Source organism: Peromyscus maniculatus, chromosome 5 (assembly GCF_049852395.1).
Source record: "Peromyscus maniculatus bairdii isolate BWxNUB_F1_BW_parent chromosome 5, HU_Pman_BW_mat_3.1, whole genome shotgun sequence".
Taxonomy (NCBI): Eukaryota; Metazoa; Chordata; class Mammalia; order Rodentia; family Cricetidae; genus Peromyscus; species Peromyscus maniculatus.
The window spans coordinates 28,011,854-28,028,441 of NC_134856.1; the positions used below are offsets into that span (position 1 = coordinate 28,011,854).

A 16,588-nucleotide genomic window follows, 5' to 3' on the forward strand; every position below is an offset into this window, starting at 1 on the left:
CCCAGTGGGGTGCTGGGAACCAAACTCAGGTCCCCTAGAAGAACCACAAATATTCCCAACCACAGAGCTGTCTCTCTAGCCCCTTATAAAAGTTATGATTAAACTATATTTTTGGTGAATAATGGAAACCGGATTTTTCACAGGATGAACAACTGAATAAAGTTGGTTTCTGGGAACCGTTAAGGAGAATGAGGTATTAGGAAGGAGGGAACCGCACAGCCAGAGAAAAGGCCGAGGAGACACTTTCTTTCCTTAAGGTTGCAGTATGATCAGGACTTCTCACTGAACTGTAAAGGTGGAAAGCCTTATACAGTAAGACAGAACAAACATGCTACCTGGGGTACCCCCTCTTATACTGGCATTCTTGCTCTCCTGGGGATCCCACTCTTGTGACCACCTAAGTCTAATTACCTCCCAAAGCCTCACCGTCAAATCCTATCAGCATACGACTCTAGGGTAAAATCACTGACAGATGAATTGTAGGGACACATCGAAACCACACCACCAGTAACGCTTCGTCACTACACTTGTATTCTTATTCTTGCCAACAAATTCTTTTGTTAAATATATTTACAATTTATTAAGAAATGTTTTTAAATAGAGGCACATTAACATAAATTTAAAATGCCTCTTTCTGGTCAATAGAACTATTGAGTAGGAATGTTTCTTTTAAAAGACATGGCAGAATCATTAAATGGATAAGTAGCATTATTGGAAGGGAGAAATGTGTGAGAGGTCGAGTCCAGAGGAAAAATACTGAAAATTTGATGATACCTTGGTTTATATACTTAAAACACAAGTGACTGGATAAAAAGCTATAGCTCTAGAAGCAACAACAACAGACATCTCAAGGGGCTCCACGACTGCTGTGGGGCGTCTCTCTCCTCCCCACAGCCACACAGGACTGACCACTGACATTGCTTTAAAGCATGAAGATAACACTGAGATGTTATTGATGACACTGTCAGCAGACGATTAGAAAAGGACTTCAAAGAGAGGACAGGGGCGAGTGCTGCCTGTTTTCCTCACATAAATGGAGTCTAGCTATCAGTCATCTGTCACCTACCTATCATTATCATCTATTATCCATCATCTGTCTGTCTATGAATGGCATGAAAGAGTTAGGGGACAATTTCAGAGGAAGGGAGACAGTAGGAATGGAGGGAGTAGAAAGGAATAAATGTGAGCAAGGTACAGTGATGCCCGTGTATGACGTCATCTAACCCGCTGTGGTACAGTGATGCCCGTGTATGACGTCATCTAACCTGCTGCTGTACAGTGATGCGCGTGTATGACGTCATCTAACCCGCTGCTGTACAGTGACACCCGTGTATGACGTCATCTAACCCGCTGCTGTACAGTGATGTGCGTGTATGACATCATCAAACCCGCTGCTGTACAGTGACACCCGTGTATGACGTCATCTAACCCGCTGTTGTACAGTGATGCACGTGTATGACATCATCTAACCCACTGTCGGGTAGCTGACTGTGCTGGTTAGCTCTGTCAACTTGACTCAACCTAGACTCACTTGAGGAGAGAGTCTTAAAGAGGAAATTCCAGAACGGATTAGCTTGTGGGTACATCTATGGGGATTGTCTTGATCATCCTTGGATATGGGACGACCCAGGCTAGGGCAGCACCATTTCGTGGGCTGGGCAGGACTGTGTAAGAGAAAAAAAGCTGGAGTACTATGAAAGCAAGCAGAAATGACCCAGGTTTTCATTCTCTCTGCCCCTGCCTGTGCATGCGACTCTTGGAGCTCCTGTCTGGACTTCCCTCGATGATGAACTGAAACCTGGGACTGCAAGGCAAACAAGCCCATTCTCCTGCATGTCACTTTCTCTCAGGATATTTTATAACACCGTCAGCAATGAAGCTAGGACACTAAGAATTTAAAACAAGAATCAAAGAACCTTTTTAAAAAAATATTGATTATTTGCTTTGCGATTAGGTGACTATTTCCATCTCCAATCAATTAGGAAATCACCTTGCATATTTAATTGTATCCAGTCATTGTGTTTCTTGTGTATCCAGTAAATACAGAAGGTATTGTCTGTTGCAGACTTCCTAGCAGACCAAGTGGATACTCACTCAGAACTTTATGTAGAGAAAATCTTCTCATTCCCTTAGGAGTAGTTCCATGGAGCTGACATGATGAAGGGTGTCCTTTTGAAGCTTTGAAGGGCAGAAGTCTGAAATCAGGTGTCGTGCAGCATCATGACTCTATTCATGTCTCTGGGAGGGGATGCTTGCCTGCCTCTTACCCCTCTGATGGGAGGGGATACTTGCCTGCCTCTTACCCCTCTGATGGGAGGGGATGCTTGCCTGCCTCTTACCCCTCTGATGGCTCTGGGAGGGGATGCTTGCCTGCCTCTTACCCCTCTGATGGTCCCAGGTATTTCTTGACTTGGGTTTACATTGCTACCAACTCAGCCTTCATCCTCACATGGTCTTTTTCTCTCTGTACTGTCTTTTGTTCTTGTCTGTTTCACATCCTCTTCTGCCTTTTTCTTAGAACATTGTTTGACCTTGAGCCCACCTCAGTCAATCCAGGACAATCATCTCATCTCAAGGTCCTTAAACTAATCACACCTGAATTCACTGGTTCCAGGGACTAGGAAGTGGCTGGCAGCACCACTTAACCTACTACACTCAGTGGAGTAAGCCTACTTATACCCCCACAGGGTACGTGAAGCAATTGAGATGTGGAGAGCTCAAGGGACTGGCCTGAGGTTTTCCAGCTAATAAGCTGAGAACATGAGATTCATATTTACTACTAGAAAGAAAAAAAAAACACTTTCTTAAAAGAGTAATGGTTTCCAGAATTTTCCACTTGGATATCAAAGATAATTTCTGTGATCCACTCTTTACTGGACTATCTTATATCACGGACAGCATAGGATACACCAGAATTCCCTACTTCACGCGGTAACTCTGTAGTTAAGTTAGTCACACCTGACAGGGCTGTTTGTTGCACACGGTATGAATTAGCTTTTTTCATGGCTGTGAGAAAGTGCCTGAGGAAAACAATAGGGGGGAGACGGCGTCTCCTGGCTCATGGGTTCGGAGATCTCAGTCTACGCCACTCTGCCCCATTGCTGCTGGGATTGCACAGAAAGGCAGAGCGTCACGGCAGGGGGAGTGCGGCGAGCAAAGGGGCTCACCGCACCTCACACCGCACCTCACACCTCACACCGCACCTCACACCTCACACCGCACCTCACACCGCACCTCACCACACCGCACCTCACACCTCACACCGCACCTCACACCTCACACCGCATCTCACACCTCACACCGCACCTCACACCGCACCTCACACTGCACCTCACACCTCACACCGCACACCGCATCTCACACTGCACCTCACACCTCACACCGCACCTCACACTGCACCTCACACCTCACACCTCACACCGCACCTCACACTGCACCTCACACCTCACACCGCACCTCACACCTCACACCTCACCTCACACCTCACACCTCACACCGCACCTCACACCTCACACCTCACCTCACACCTCACACCTCACACCGCACCTCACACCTCACACCTCACCTCACACCTCACACCTCACACCGCACCTCACACCTCACACCTCACCTCACACCTCACACCTCACACCGCACCTCACCACACCGCACCTCACACCGCACCTCACCACACCGCACCTCACACCTCACCACACCGCACCTCACACCTCACCACACCGCATCTCACCACACCGCACCTCACACCTCACACCGCACCTCACACCTCACCTCACACCTCACACCGCACCTCACACCGCACCTCACACCTCACACCGCACCTCACACCGCACCTCACACCTCACACCGCACCTCACACCTCACCTCACACCTCACACCGCACCTCACACCTCACACCGCACACCGCACCTCACACCGCACCTCACACCTCACACCGCACCTCACACCTCACCTCACACCTCACACCGCACCTCACACCGCACCTCACACCGCACCTCACACCGCACCTCACACCGCACCTCACACCTCACCTCACCACACCGCACCTCACACCTCACACCGCACCTCACACCTCACACCGCACCTCACACCTCACCTCACACCGCACCTCACACCGCACCTCACACCTCACCTCACACCTCACACCGCACCTCACACCTCACACCGCACCTCACACCGCACCTCACACCTCACACCGCACCTCACACCTCACCTCACACCTCACACCGCACCTCACACCGCACCTCACACCTCACCTCACACCTCACACCTCACACCTCACACCGCACCTCACACCGCACCTCACACCTCACACCGCACCTCACACCGCACCTCACACCTCACACCGCACCTCACACCGCACCTCACACCGCACCTCACACAGCACCTCACACCTCACCTCACCACACCGCACCTCACACCGCACCTCACACCTCACCTCACACCTCACACCGCACCTCACACCTCACACCGCACCTCACACCGCACCTCACACCTCACACCGCACCTCACACCTCACCTCACACCTCACACCGCACCTCACACCGCACCTCACACCTCACACCGCACCTCACACCTCACACCGCACCTCACACCTCACACCGCACCTCACACCTCACACCGCACCTCACACCGCACCTCACACCTCACACCGCACCTCACACCGCACCTCACACCTCACACCGCACCTCACACCTCACCTCACCACACCGCACCTCACACCGCACCTCACACCTCACCTCACACCTCACACCGCACCTCACACCTCACACCGCACCTCACACCGCACCTCACACCTCACACCGCACCTCACACCTCACCTCACACCTCACACCGCACCTCACACCTCACCTCACACCTCACACCGCACCTCACACCGCACCTCACACCTCACCTCACACCTCACACCTCACACCTCACACCGCACCTCACACCGCACCTCACACCTCACACCGCACCTCACACCTCACCTCACACCTCACACCTCACCTCACACCTCACACCTCACACCGCACCTCACACCTCACACCGCACCTCACACCTCACCTCACACCGCACCTCACACCGCACCTCACACCTCACCTCACACCTCACACCTCCCCTCACACCTCACCTCACACCTCACACCGCACCTCACCACACCGCACACCGCACCTCACACCGCACCTCACACCTCACCTCACACCTCACACCGCACCTCACACCGCACCTCACCACATCTCACCTCACACCGCACAGCAGTAGGCAGAGACAAGGACAGACAGAGCCCTGGACAGGAAATGGGCCCCAAGAACGCACTCCCACACCCTGAGACACCTACTTCTTTGCTCTATGTTTTTTACACATTTACTTATTGTGTGTCCGTATGTGTGTGTACATGTACTATAGCACACATATGAAGTTCAAAGGACAGCTTGCGGAAGTCAGTGATTTCCTACCCTAAGAGTTCTGGGGATCCAGCTTGGGTCTTCAGGCTTGGCAGCAAGCGCCTTTCCCAGCTCAGCCATCTGGTTGCTCCCTATTTTTCTTTTTCTTTTTCTTTCTTTTTTGTTGTTGTTAAGGTTTTCTTTTTTTCTTTGTTGTTGATTTGAAACAAGGTCTTGCTTCGTAATCCAGGCTGGTCAGGAACTTATGGCAATGCTCCAGCCTTAGAATTCAAGTATTAGCATTACAAGGGTGAGTGTCTCAGTGAAACACCACGCCAAAAGCTAGCTGGGGAGGAAAGGGTTTATTTGGCTTACATTTCCACATTGCAGTCCATCACTGAAGGAAATCAGGACAGGAACGCAAGCAGGGCAGGAACCAGGAGGCAGGAGCTGATGCAGAGGCTGCTCACTGGCTTGTTCACATGGCTTGCTCAGCCTGCTTTCTTATAGAAGCCAGGACCACCAGCCCAGGGATTGCCCCCCCCACACACACACAATGGGCTGGGCCCACCCGCATCAATCACTAATTAAGAAAATGCCTACATGCTTGTCTACAGCCAGATCTCATGAAGAGATTTCTCAGTTGAGGTTCCCTCCCCGAGGTGACTTTTGCTTGTGTCAAGTTGACATGAAACTATCCAGCATGGTGAGCCACCAAGATTTGATTTCTTCAAAGTTCCTGTCTGCAAAGTTCCTGCTACCTCCCAAGTATGCCACCAGATCATCAAATCCATAATTAGATTTAGTCTGTCAGTGAGGGAAGTGTATTCATGGTCCCTTCACCTACTAAAACCTCATCTACAAACATTGTACTGGGGACCAGAACATGGGGGTCTTTTAAGGGGTTATTTCATATTCAAGCCATAACACATGGAATTTATAATAAAAAATATATTGAAAATAACCTTAATGTCCAGCCACATGTATCCCATGCAGGCCTTTTAAAATGAAGCAAATGTATAATTACATATGAGATTTTCTGAGAGAGTAGATTTTGAGTATTCTCAGAAAAATAAGGCATTATGAAGAATAGGCTAATGAGCTTGACTGTGACAATCACTTTCCAGTCTATACCCATTTCAAAGTAGCATGTGGCATGTTTTACAAACTAAATACACACGTTTATCTGTTAACCATCCCTTGGTTAACCTGTAACCATGAAGACGAATGTGGAGCATGCCTGAACCTGTGTGGAAAAGTTCATTCAGGGCACAGAGCTGCATGTGTGAAAAGCAAGCATTTCACACATAACAAAAGGATGCATACTTACATGCATTTATATGTGCTGCACATACTGAATGTCTTAGAAAGGTCAGTCACAAACTTGCAACTGTGTTTGCCTTTGAGAAAAAGAACGTGGAGCTAAGTGTGGGGATGGAAGGGAGCTTTCTGTTCTAAGTGCTACTGTGTGACTTGATGCTACCTTGCTACGGAGCCAGGGGGTGGGGGAAGGGAAAGAGAGGGAAGCGGGGATGAGAATCCAGGAGCTGGGTTTCACCTAATTTAATTTTTAGTTTAGTCTTTGTCTCCCCCCCCCCTTTTTTTCTTCTTTGAGAAGTCTTGCTGTGTAACTTAGGCTGGCCCCAACTCAAACAGTCCTCCTGCTTGAGTTTCCCGAGGCTGGCACACACCACCATGCTTTACAAATTTTTACCTTCATCTCTTAATACATTTTGTCTTCCTCAGACAATTCATTGCTCCCCAAACAATGTGTGTGTGTGTGTGTGTGTGTGTGTGTGTGTGTGTGTGTGTGTGATGTGTTTATGTGCACCACTCCATCATCACCTTTGTGTTTTCTGCATCTGGAAACCCCACCGCCCCACTGTTCTCCTGTGTGGCCCTCCTGGTTTTCAGTGCTGGAGCCTACCCCCTCGTCTCTCTTCGCTCAGAAGCTCTGAGCTTATGCTCTGAATTATGGTCCTGTTTCTCAGCTGGTCACTTCCATTAAATTAGCTCCTGCAGGAAAGCATGCATCTTGGTCATTTGTACACTCTCCAAGCACCAGAACAGAGCTTTGCTGAACACATAGCACTGACCACAAAATTTAAACGGAAGAGTCTTTTAGGAAAAGCTATGTTTTCTGTGAGGACCAGTTTCAAGGGAACTAGAAAATAGCACGTGACCCAAATATAGGACTCCTACTTAACATAAATATCTAAAGGAGCCAAGAGATCCCAAAGCTCAGCATCAAACCTGCACTATAAAAAGTAAGGTAAGGACATGGGGTGTAGATGGTTAGGAAGCCGCATTCAATAAACAGTACAGATTGTACAAGGAAAGAAAACTGATTTCAATTCTAATAAAGAAAACCCGGCTCTGATGTTTGTACTTGTTTGTGTCCCATCAAACAGAGCAGGCCCCATTACAAACTATACAAGCACTAATTCTGTCATGCAGTAAGACATGTCGAAGATTGGGACTATCAGCCTCTCACTGCCCCGCCCCTGCCTCCAGACTCACATCTATGCAAATCGCACTGTTGTTGAACAGACACATCCTCACATTCTAAAATCACATTCTAAAATCACTGTGCTTTCTGCGTTTAGTCTTCCTTCATTGGAAACTATTGTCCCTTGTTCTGGGGGAATGGGAGTAGAGGGTCACATTACTCAGTGTATGTAACTTCCCTATCTCTTAAAGTGCTTCATAATGGCTGACTATAACTCACCTTAGATGACCAATAGAGCCCACTTTTTCATGCTTCTAGGAGACAGGTATTCAGTTTGGATCTCCATAAATAGGTGTGCTGATGTCAGACCCAACCCACCTCTTCTGACCTTATGATAACGTCAGATATTATAAAATGATGATGTTCGCTTCGACTTACTGTGAGTGCAGTTTCATATTCTCCAGCAGCCAAGTGGGCCGAGCCCAGGTAGAGAGCAGCTTCTCCTTCCATGCTTCTGTCATTTCCTGAAGTGAGGATGTAGAGAAGTCACCATGGTGTTGGTGGACAGACACCACACAGAAAAAACATCCTCGTCAGCCAAGACAACAGACAGTCACTCTTTTAAAAACTCCCACACATACCAATGATCCTTGAAATTAACCTGCATTAAAAAACAAGCAGTGTGTGTGTGTGTGTGTGTGTGTGTGTGTGTGTGTGTGTGTATGAGAGAGAGAGAGAGAGAGAGAGAGAGAGAGAGAGAGAGAGAGAGAGAGAGAGAGAGAGAGAGAGAGAGATTAAGTAAGACCTATTTGGATCTCAAATGACAGGTTAAGATACTTTAGTGATATAAGTATAAGGAGTTCCCTTCTACACACACAGCCTGGTTAGTATACACTTTCCACATGTCATAGAACGTTTACGTTAGTCTACCATGTGTAGACCTACAGTTGTCCAACATGTCTGTGACAGCTTACATGAAACAACCAGCAACACCTAACAGCGTACCTGGCTGCACACGCCTGCCAATCATCTGTTTCCAACAGGACACGTGATTAACCAATCAAGAATGTTGATCTGACAATGTTCAATTCAGAATTGCTGGTTCAAGCTTATGTGAGAATGACCAGAAAAGTTCTGCTTCTTGGTACAGAAGTCTATGCACACACTGAAATGGAAAAATGCTTTCCTTTGCTAATTATGCTTTCTCCTTCCTAATTTCTCTGATGTATTTATTTCAGCAATGACCCGGTTCTTTCCAAAGGCAAAAGTGTAAAGGTGTAATGTATGGTTCAGTAAGAGGTATGGCATACTCCTGATGAATCCATAGCTTATTTACATTACTATGGAAACGTAATCTGTAAACTTTATATGTTAGAAACAACCATTAAAAGTTTTCTTTAAAATAACACTATTCTTTTTCTGCTTTTAGATGTCACTGTCATCCAAATCCTGGAGATGCAGCTGCTGACAAATCCCTGTTGGCTTAGGTCTCTGCACAGTCTCTTTGGTGTCTGATTCTGGATTCTAATCACAAAGGACTTCAGGAGTGTGTGTCCTCCTTGCTGTGTTCTGTCTCTCCACTCACCGGGTTACCGCTGGTGAGGACAGAAGATGCCAGGACAGACAGCAGATGCCTCGGACAGCACCTGTTTTTGTTGCCTAGCTATTTCGCGGGCTACAGAAAACGATGCTACAAGATCTCATACTTAAGCAGACCTGATGGTCTGTGATCCAGCCTGGTGGTAAAATTTTAACTTAGAGCCCAGCAGGGTCCTCATAGGTTTACAGGTGATGGGGCAGGCGTGAGTCCTGGGAAGGAAAGATGAAGTAGGAGAGGGTGGCAGTTGTGGAAAGTGAGCCCCTGGATGCGTAGAAGTTGATTGTGTGTGGTTTGTATTTGCTGAAAGAAATTACTGGTGTGGGCAAAGACAAAAGATTTCATATCTTCCTCATATCTGGAATCTAGATTTAGCAACACACAACATACATATATACATGATATGAAAGCAAAGGGGAGATATTTGGGGCAGGGATGGGGGTCTGTGAGGGGCAGGGACAGGGGTCTGTGAGGGGCAGGAATGGGGGTCTGTGAGGGGCAGGGATGGGGGTCTGTGAGGGGCAGAAATGGGGGTCTGTGAGGGGCAAGGAGGAAGACAGAACAGGGAGACAAACTAAAATGATGGGTGTGTATGGAAATGTCACAATAAAATTTAAATGGTACAATCATACTACAAAGCTATCAACTACCCAGTGTGATACATCATAGTTGTTTGTATCTAATTGTGGTGGGGCGGGTATGGATTCACCAAAGAGGAGGCAAGAAAGGGAAATCTACACATGATGCCAATTTTGGAGCAGCTACTTGAAACAGTCAGGGAGCACAAATATTAGCTTAAACACTAGTGGGCTGAGAGCATGATTCGGCAGTGGGATGCTCCTGTGGTATACTCGGGTACCTGCACCTGTCCCTGGCCATCAGCTAGGCGTAGGTGTGGCAACCTTTCCTGTTTACTGAGTTGTGACAATGTGACAGCAGGGAATGACAGGAAAACACCAGTAACAACCAAAACAAGTTATAGCTGCAACTTTGGCATGATTAAAATGGAGTGATACATGGGTCGTAACTTTTAGTTTGTAGGGTAGGGATGGAGACAGGAAGTAGGCCTGTTTGGTGAGACACTCGGTGATTAGTGTCCTGGGGGAGCACAGCAAGGGAAAGGGAGCCCTGAGGTGAGAGGGTGAAGCAGGTTTCGACTCTCACTGGACTTGTGAGGGAAGAGCTCAGGAGAAGACGGCATCTACAGTCAAGTGGAATTAGCAGCATGGAGTAGAAACAGTCTGGAGACCTCACAGCAGTATGAAAACAAACCACCCTGCTAAGTAATCACTGGGTAAAAAGAAAGAAACCTCTCTAGCACTCTGCTTCTTCCTATTCCCCTGGGGTCTTCATTCATCATGGTATCTCCCTCCCCATTCTCCCACTCTACTCCTGACCCAGCTGGGAATCCACAAAGATACCTCCACTGTAGACTACTGGCAATGGTCGAGAGAGTGCCTGAGCCAAACACCCTGGCTGTCATGATAGAACTCTCATCCAGTGTCTGATGGAAGCGGATGAAGAGATCCACGGCCAAGCCCCATGTGGAGCTCCAGGAGTCCAATCGGTGAGAGAGATTAGGGATTGTATGACCAAGAGATATTGGAAAAAGCACAGGGACAAATAGCCAAACTAGTGGAAACACGTGAACTATGAACCAGTGGCTGAGGAGCCCCCAGGGAACTGGACCGGGGGCCCTCTGGATAAGCGAGACAGTTGATTAGCTTGAACTGTTTGGGAGGCCCCCAGGCAGTGGAGCCAGGACCTGTCCTTGGTGCATGGGCTGGCTTTTTGGAGCCTGGGGCCGATGCTGGGACACTTTGCTCAGCCTGGGTGAAGGGAGGAGACTGGATCTGCCTCACCTGAATCTACCAGGCTGGCTGACTCCCCAGGGGAGTCCTTGCCTTGGAGGAGATGGGAATGGGGGATGGACTGGGGGGAAGGCTGGGTAGTGGGAGGAGAGAGGACAGGGGAATCCATGGCTGATATGTGAAATCAAGTTAATTATAAAATAAAAATGTTAAAAAGAAAGAAACCACAAGGTGAGCTACAAAAAATGAAAACTGTGAGATGGGTGAAAGTGAAAATGCAGCAGACGGAAAGCCAGATAAAGTACCCCCCCACACACACACATGAGCACACACGAGTACACACACGTGTACACACACACACGAGTACACACACATGTACACACACGTGTACATACACACACACGTGTACACACACACACGAGTACACACACACGTGTACACACACACGTGTACACACACACGTGTACACACACACGTGTACACACACGTGTACACACACACACACGTGTACACTCACCCACACAAACCTAGCAAAGCCAACCTAGTGACACAAGAAAGATTGCACATCGTGATCAAGTGGGATTTAGTCTGGGAGCCTAAGGTTGGTTCAAACTATACAAACCAGTTCTATCACATTAATAAAACAACAAGAAATGCATGGTCATCCTAAATTATAAAAAAAAATCTCTCAGCAAAATCCAGTCCCTTTTCCCCCTAAGACCCCCAGCAACCCTGGAATAGCGGGAAATTTCCTTAATGTGTGAATGGACATCTACAAAACCCTCATAGTCAACATCATGTTTAGTGTGAGGGGTTGAAAACTTTGGCCCTAAGAGCAGAAAGAAGGCAAGACTGTCTCTGTCCCCACTTCCAGGTTCTAGTCAGGGACACTAGTAAAGCCAAGCCATCGGGTCAGATGGGAGAAAAAAGCTGTGCTCAGATGCATGGTCTATTTATGAGAGCAGACATGCATGTTTGTGTGAGCAGACATGCGTGTTTGTGTGAGCAGACATGTGTATTTGTGTGAGCAGGCACGTGTGTTTGTGTGAGCAGGCACGTGTATTTGTGTGAGCAGGCATGTGTGCTTGTGTGAGCAGGCATGTGTGCTTGTGTGAACAGGCACGTGTGTTTGTGTGAGCAGGCACGTGTGTTTGTGTGAACAGGCATGTGTGTTTGTGTGAGCAGGCACGTGTGCTTGTGTGAGCAGGCACGTGTTTATGTGAGCAGGCACGTGTGTTTATGTGAGCAGGCACGTGTGTTTGTGTGAACAGGCACGTGTGTTTGTGTGAGTAGGCACGTGTGTTTGTGTGAGCAGGCATGTGTGTTTGTGTGAGCAGGCACGTGTGTTTGTGTGAGCAGGCATGTGTGTTTGTGTGAGCAGGCGAGCAGGCATGTGTGTTTGTGTGAGGAGGCACGTGTGTTTGTGTGAGCAGGCACGTGTGTTTGTGTGAGCAGGCACGTGTGTTTGTGTGAGCAGGCATGTGTGTTTGTGTGAGCAGGCACGTGTGTTTGTGTGAGCAGGCACGTGTGTTTGTGTGAACAGGCACGTGTGCTTGTGTGAGCAGGCACGTGTGTTTGTGTGAGCAGGCATGTGTGCTTGTGTGAGCAGGCATGTGTGTTTGTGTGAGCAGGCATGTGTGTTTGTGTGAGCAGGCACGTGTGTTTGTGTGAGCAGGCATGTGTGCTTGTGTGAGCAGGCATGTGTGTTTGTGTGAGCAGGCACGTGTGTTTGTGTGAGCAGGCATGTGTGTTTGTGTGAGCAGGCACGTGTGTTGAAAGCTTCAAAATGTGAGGTTAGACCCTCTTCATGACACACAAACAAATAGACCGTGGATCTAAAAAGGTTCAAAACATTAAAGCTCTTAGATCAACTGCAGTAAATCACTGGGACCTTGGATTAGCATGAGCACACACACACACACACACACACACACACACACACACACACACACACACTACATGTTGGATGAGACCAAGATTAAAAACTTGTGCTTTGCTGAATACCACCAGAAGTTGAAAGAGGGAAAATGTTCAAATCAGATACCTCATGAAAGGCTCACATTATGAATATATAAGGAATTTTAACAACTCAGTAATAGACAAATAACACACCTGAAATGTGCAAAGGTAGTGGAAATGGTCAGTGAGATCACTTTGCAAGCTAGAGTTCCCCAGAAAGTGAGCATGGAGTTATCACATAACACAACAATCCTTCTCCTAGGTGTGCACCAAAGAGAATTCAAAATGTATGAAAGTTCTACTGTGGACAAAACAGTTCATGTGTCCATCAGATTATGAGCAGGTAAAGAAAGGGCAAGAAAACCATACAGTGAAGTGCCACTTGGTGGATGTATGAAGGAAGGAAGCCATGATGCATGCTGCAAGTTGGATGTACCTTCAAGTGCCATGCTTCTCCGATGCTGTCAGGCTGGTGCTCAACTTGAATGTCCCACCATAGTGCCCTGGAGAAGGATTCTGTTCCAGAGGATGTTCGTGTCTCTTAAATACTCTCTAAAGCCAGTGTGGGGGGCATGTGCTCCTGACTATTCATTCCTTTTTCTATAAACTATGTTACCACACAGAAAATGCAAACTCAAAGTGTAAAGTCTTCTCCTAGTGGATACACCCATCATTGATTAAAGTCTTCTCCTAGTGGACACACCCATCATTGACTAAAATGTAAAGTCTTCTCCTAGTGGACACATCCATCATTGACTAAAATGTAAAGTCTTCTCCTAGTGGACACACCCATCATTGATTAAAGTGTAAAGTCTTCTCCTAGTGGACACACCCATCATTGTGATTCTGGTATCACTTACTATGTGACCAAAATTTGCTGTTGACACTGATCCAAGTGCTAAGGATTTGTGTACCCTTTATTCCCCCAAAGAAGACATGGACCATCATTTATGCAGAAGCAGTTAATTAGATGGAATTTACCTTTCAGTAATGTATTTCAACTCAAGTTATTTAAAATAATAACAGAAAAAGAATGAGCTCAAAATTTACTTTTCCTCTATAATAAATTAAAATCATACTCTAAGACCAGTCCCATTTACCCCAATTAAGCCATCAGCTTCTAAACAAATGAATTCATTAAATGTGTCCATGAATCAATAAATTTTAGTTCAAGACTGTAGCTTCCTTTTTCCCCTTGATGGAAAAACTTCTCTTTTAGAAAATAACTGTGTGGTAATGTAGTAGCAAAAAAAGGTATTTTTTTCTTTGCATTTTATAAATTAAAATTTAATTAAAATTAATTTTTATAAATTAAAAGTTTTTCCTTATGTTTTATACAGATAAAGATGCTGTAAGATACTAAGGGTATGAGCAGCTTTCCCGAAAGCATTTTCACTGCTGAGAGTGTGAATGAGAATCACGTGGGCATCCTGCCAGCCTGCAGACTCTGATGCTGCCAGTCTGGGGTGCCAGTCAGAGAGTGACTTTCATAGCATGCCCCTGCTGATGTTGATATTGCTAGTCCAAAGGCCGGCTTTGAGAGGGGCAAAGGTCTAAAGCAAATTGCTGTGTCATTTCCTTGTTACTTCTAACCAAACATTTGCCACGATTTCCCAAGTATCTGACTATAGGGAATTTATAAAGGACTTCTCAGATTGTAAAAAAACCCCACACCACCTACACACACACACACACACACACACACACACACACACACACACACACACACGACCTTACCTCCTCTTTGTGGGTTCCTTGTTTTACAGCAGTACCCCCAGTGGATTGTAATTTTGGAAACAAAGCTTTCAAGAAACTAATGGATTTCTCATTGTCAGCACTAAAGCCCTAGCTCTGCCTTACAGTGAAATCTGAAAGCAGATTGATGGCATTTGTCTTTGCATTTCATAGGAAATAATTACCCTAACACTTGACAATTTTTACTCCTCTCTTGGGAGAACCAGTGTCTGTCCATTAAAGAGAACAGTGTGAGAGCACTCTCTTCCACCCACCTTCTTTGGCTATTTCAGAAGCTTTTATTAGAATTTTGATGGCCTGTTTGTATTCTTTGTTTTCCAGCATTCTGTCTGACAGCAATCTGTAGGTCCTCACGAGACTTTCACAGGCCAGCAAGTTGAGAAGTTGACCCGTCTCATCCTTCCATATCCGTCCCTGTGTCAGTTCATGGAATGCTTCATAATGCTGGGCAGCTTCCAGAAGCTCACCTGAGGAACAGAAGCCATTCATAAATATAAATAAAGCACAGGCCAGAAACTTGTTTTCAAAAATTTACATGTTTGTCGGCACTGCTCATAAAGGGTGGGAGAGAAGCAGGGATACTACATGTGTCGGCCTTGCTCATACGGGGTGGGAGAGAAGCGGGGAATGCAGTTCAAAGGCTCTGAACTGGAACAGGATCTACCTCTAATGGGGCCTCAGATTCAGTAGTGAATTCTGGTTAGACATCTCCAAGAGGGGTGGACTCAGCGGTGGAAATGACTGCCTTTGTGCAAGTTCAGAGACAGCGCGAAGGCCCATCAGTGGTTACTAGCCTCATTACATGGGCTAGTGTCTCTAGAACAGCGTGCATTCTCCATTTAACCCACAAACAGTCTGATGGTGTGGAATTCACATGGTTCCATTTTACAGAAGGGGGTGTGGAGTCTCAGCTCACCGTTGTGTGCTCAGAGGGAACAGGACTGTGAAGACTCTCAGAGCCTGTGCTCACCACCATTTATCCTCATTGCTCTCCAGAGACGCAACTGCCTCACTCTTGGCGAGCATTTAGGTACCATGAGAGACATGCACCAGCTACACATTTCAGATGAACGCAGCGGGTTGTAAATCTGCTTCTCGGAGTTTGAAGGGGCACCACCCCACCCCCTCCCCTGTCGTCTGCCTCGTTCTGGACGAGGAGAACCTCGCTAAGTTGTTCTGGATTTTACATCTTATCAGTCATGTCTCTTCTCAAATCCCAAACTCTAAATTAGCCTTAAACCATTTCATTCCTTAAAACACGAGGCAGTACGTTTCTGGGAGAGCAGTTTGCCATTCCACACCGCAGAAAAACTGTTTTATATGTTCATCGCCTGCAGAACCATTGCCGCTCTCCGCCAGCAGAAGCAGCTTTGGCAGCATTAGAGTGACATCACTTGTCTTGACGAGACCAGCTCACCTCGGCATTTCAACTGCAGCAATTAAAAGTGAGAAAATGTTCCAAGCAGACAGCCTGCTCTTATTTCCATTTTCTTCCTTGTTTGGGTAGACTAATTACTGCCCCCCTCTGCCTTAGTTTACCATTCTGTGAAATAGGCACAGAGTGAATTAGTTCACATTCAGTGTATTACAGAGTCAGTGTAAAATATACATAGAAAGTGTTATCAGTTGGCACAGTAATAGCATTTCTGCAATA

The 16,588-nt window shown here is 46.9% G+C and overlaps 1 protein-coding gene across 2 annotated transcripts in view; it reads right to left on the reverse strand.

Moving 5' to 3' along the window:
• The window catches only part of Ttc29 (tetratricopeptide repeat domain 29), a 203,686-nt gene that overhangs the window by 110,722 nt on the left and 76,376 nt on the right, over positions 1 to 16,588 (reverse strand). For both annotated transcript variants that reach the window (XM_006971720.4, XM_042277511.2), the window contains 2 exons: positions 15,189 to 15,401; positions 8,251 to 8,336 (listed from right to left, as the gene is read on the reverse strand). In XM_006971720.4, coding sequence (XP_006971782.1) covers positions 8,251 to 8,336; positions 15,189 to 15,401 — 299 coding nt within the window. The remainder of the gene's footprint in view (positions 1 to 8,250; positions 8,337 to 15,188; positions 15,402 to 16,588) is intronic.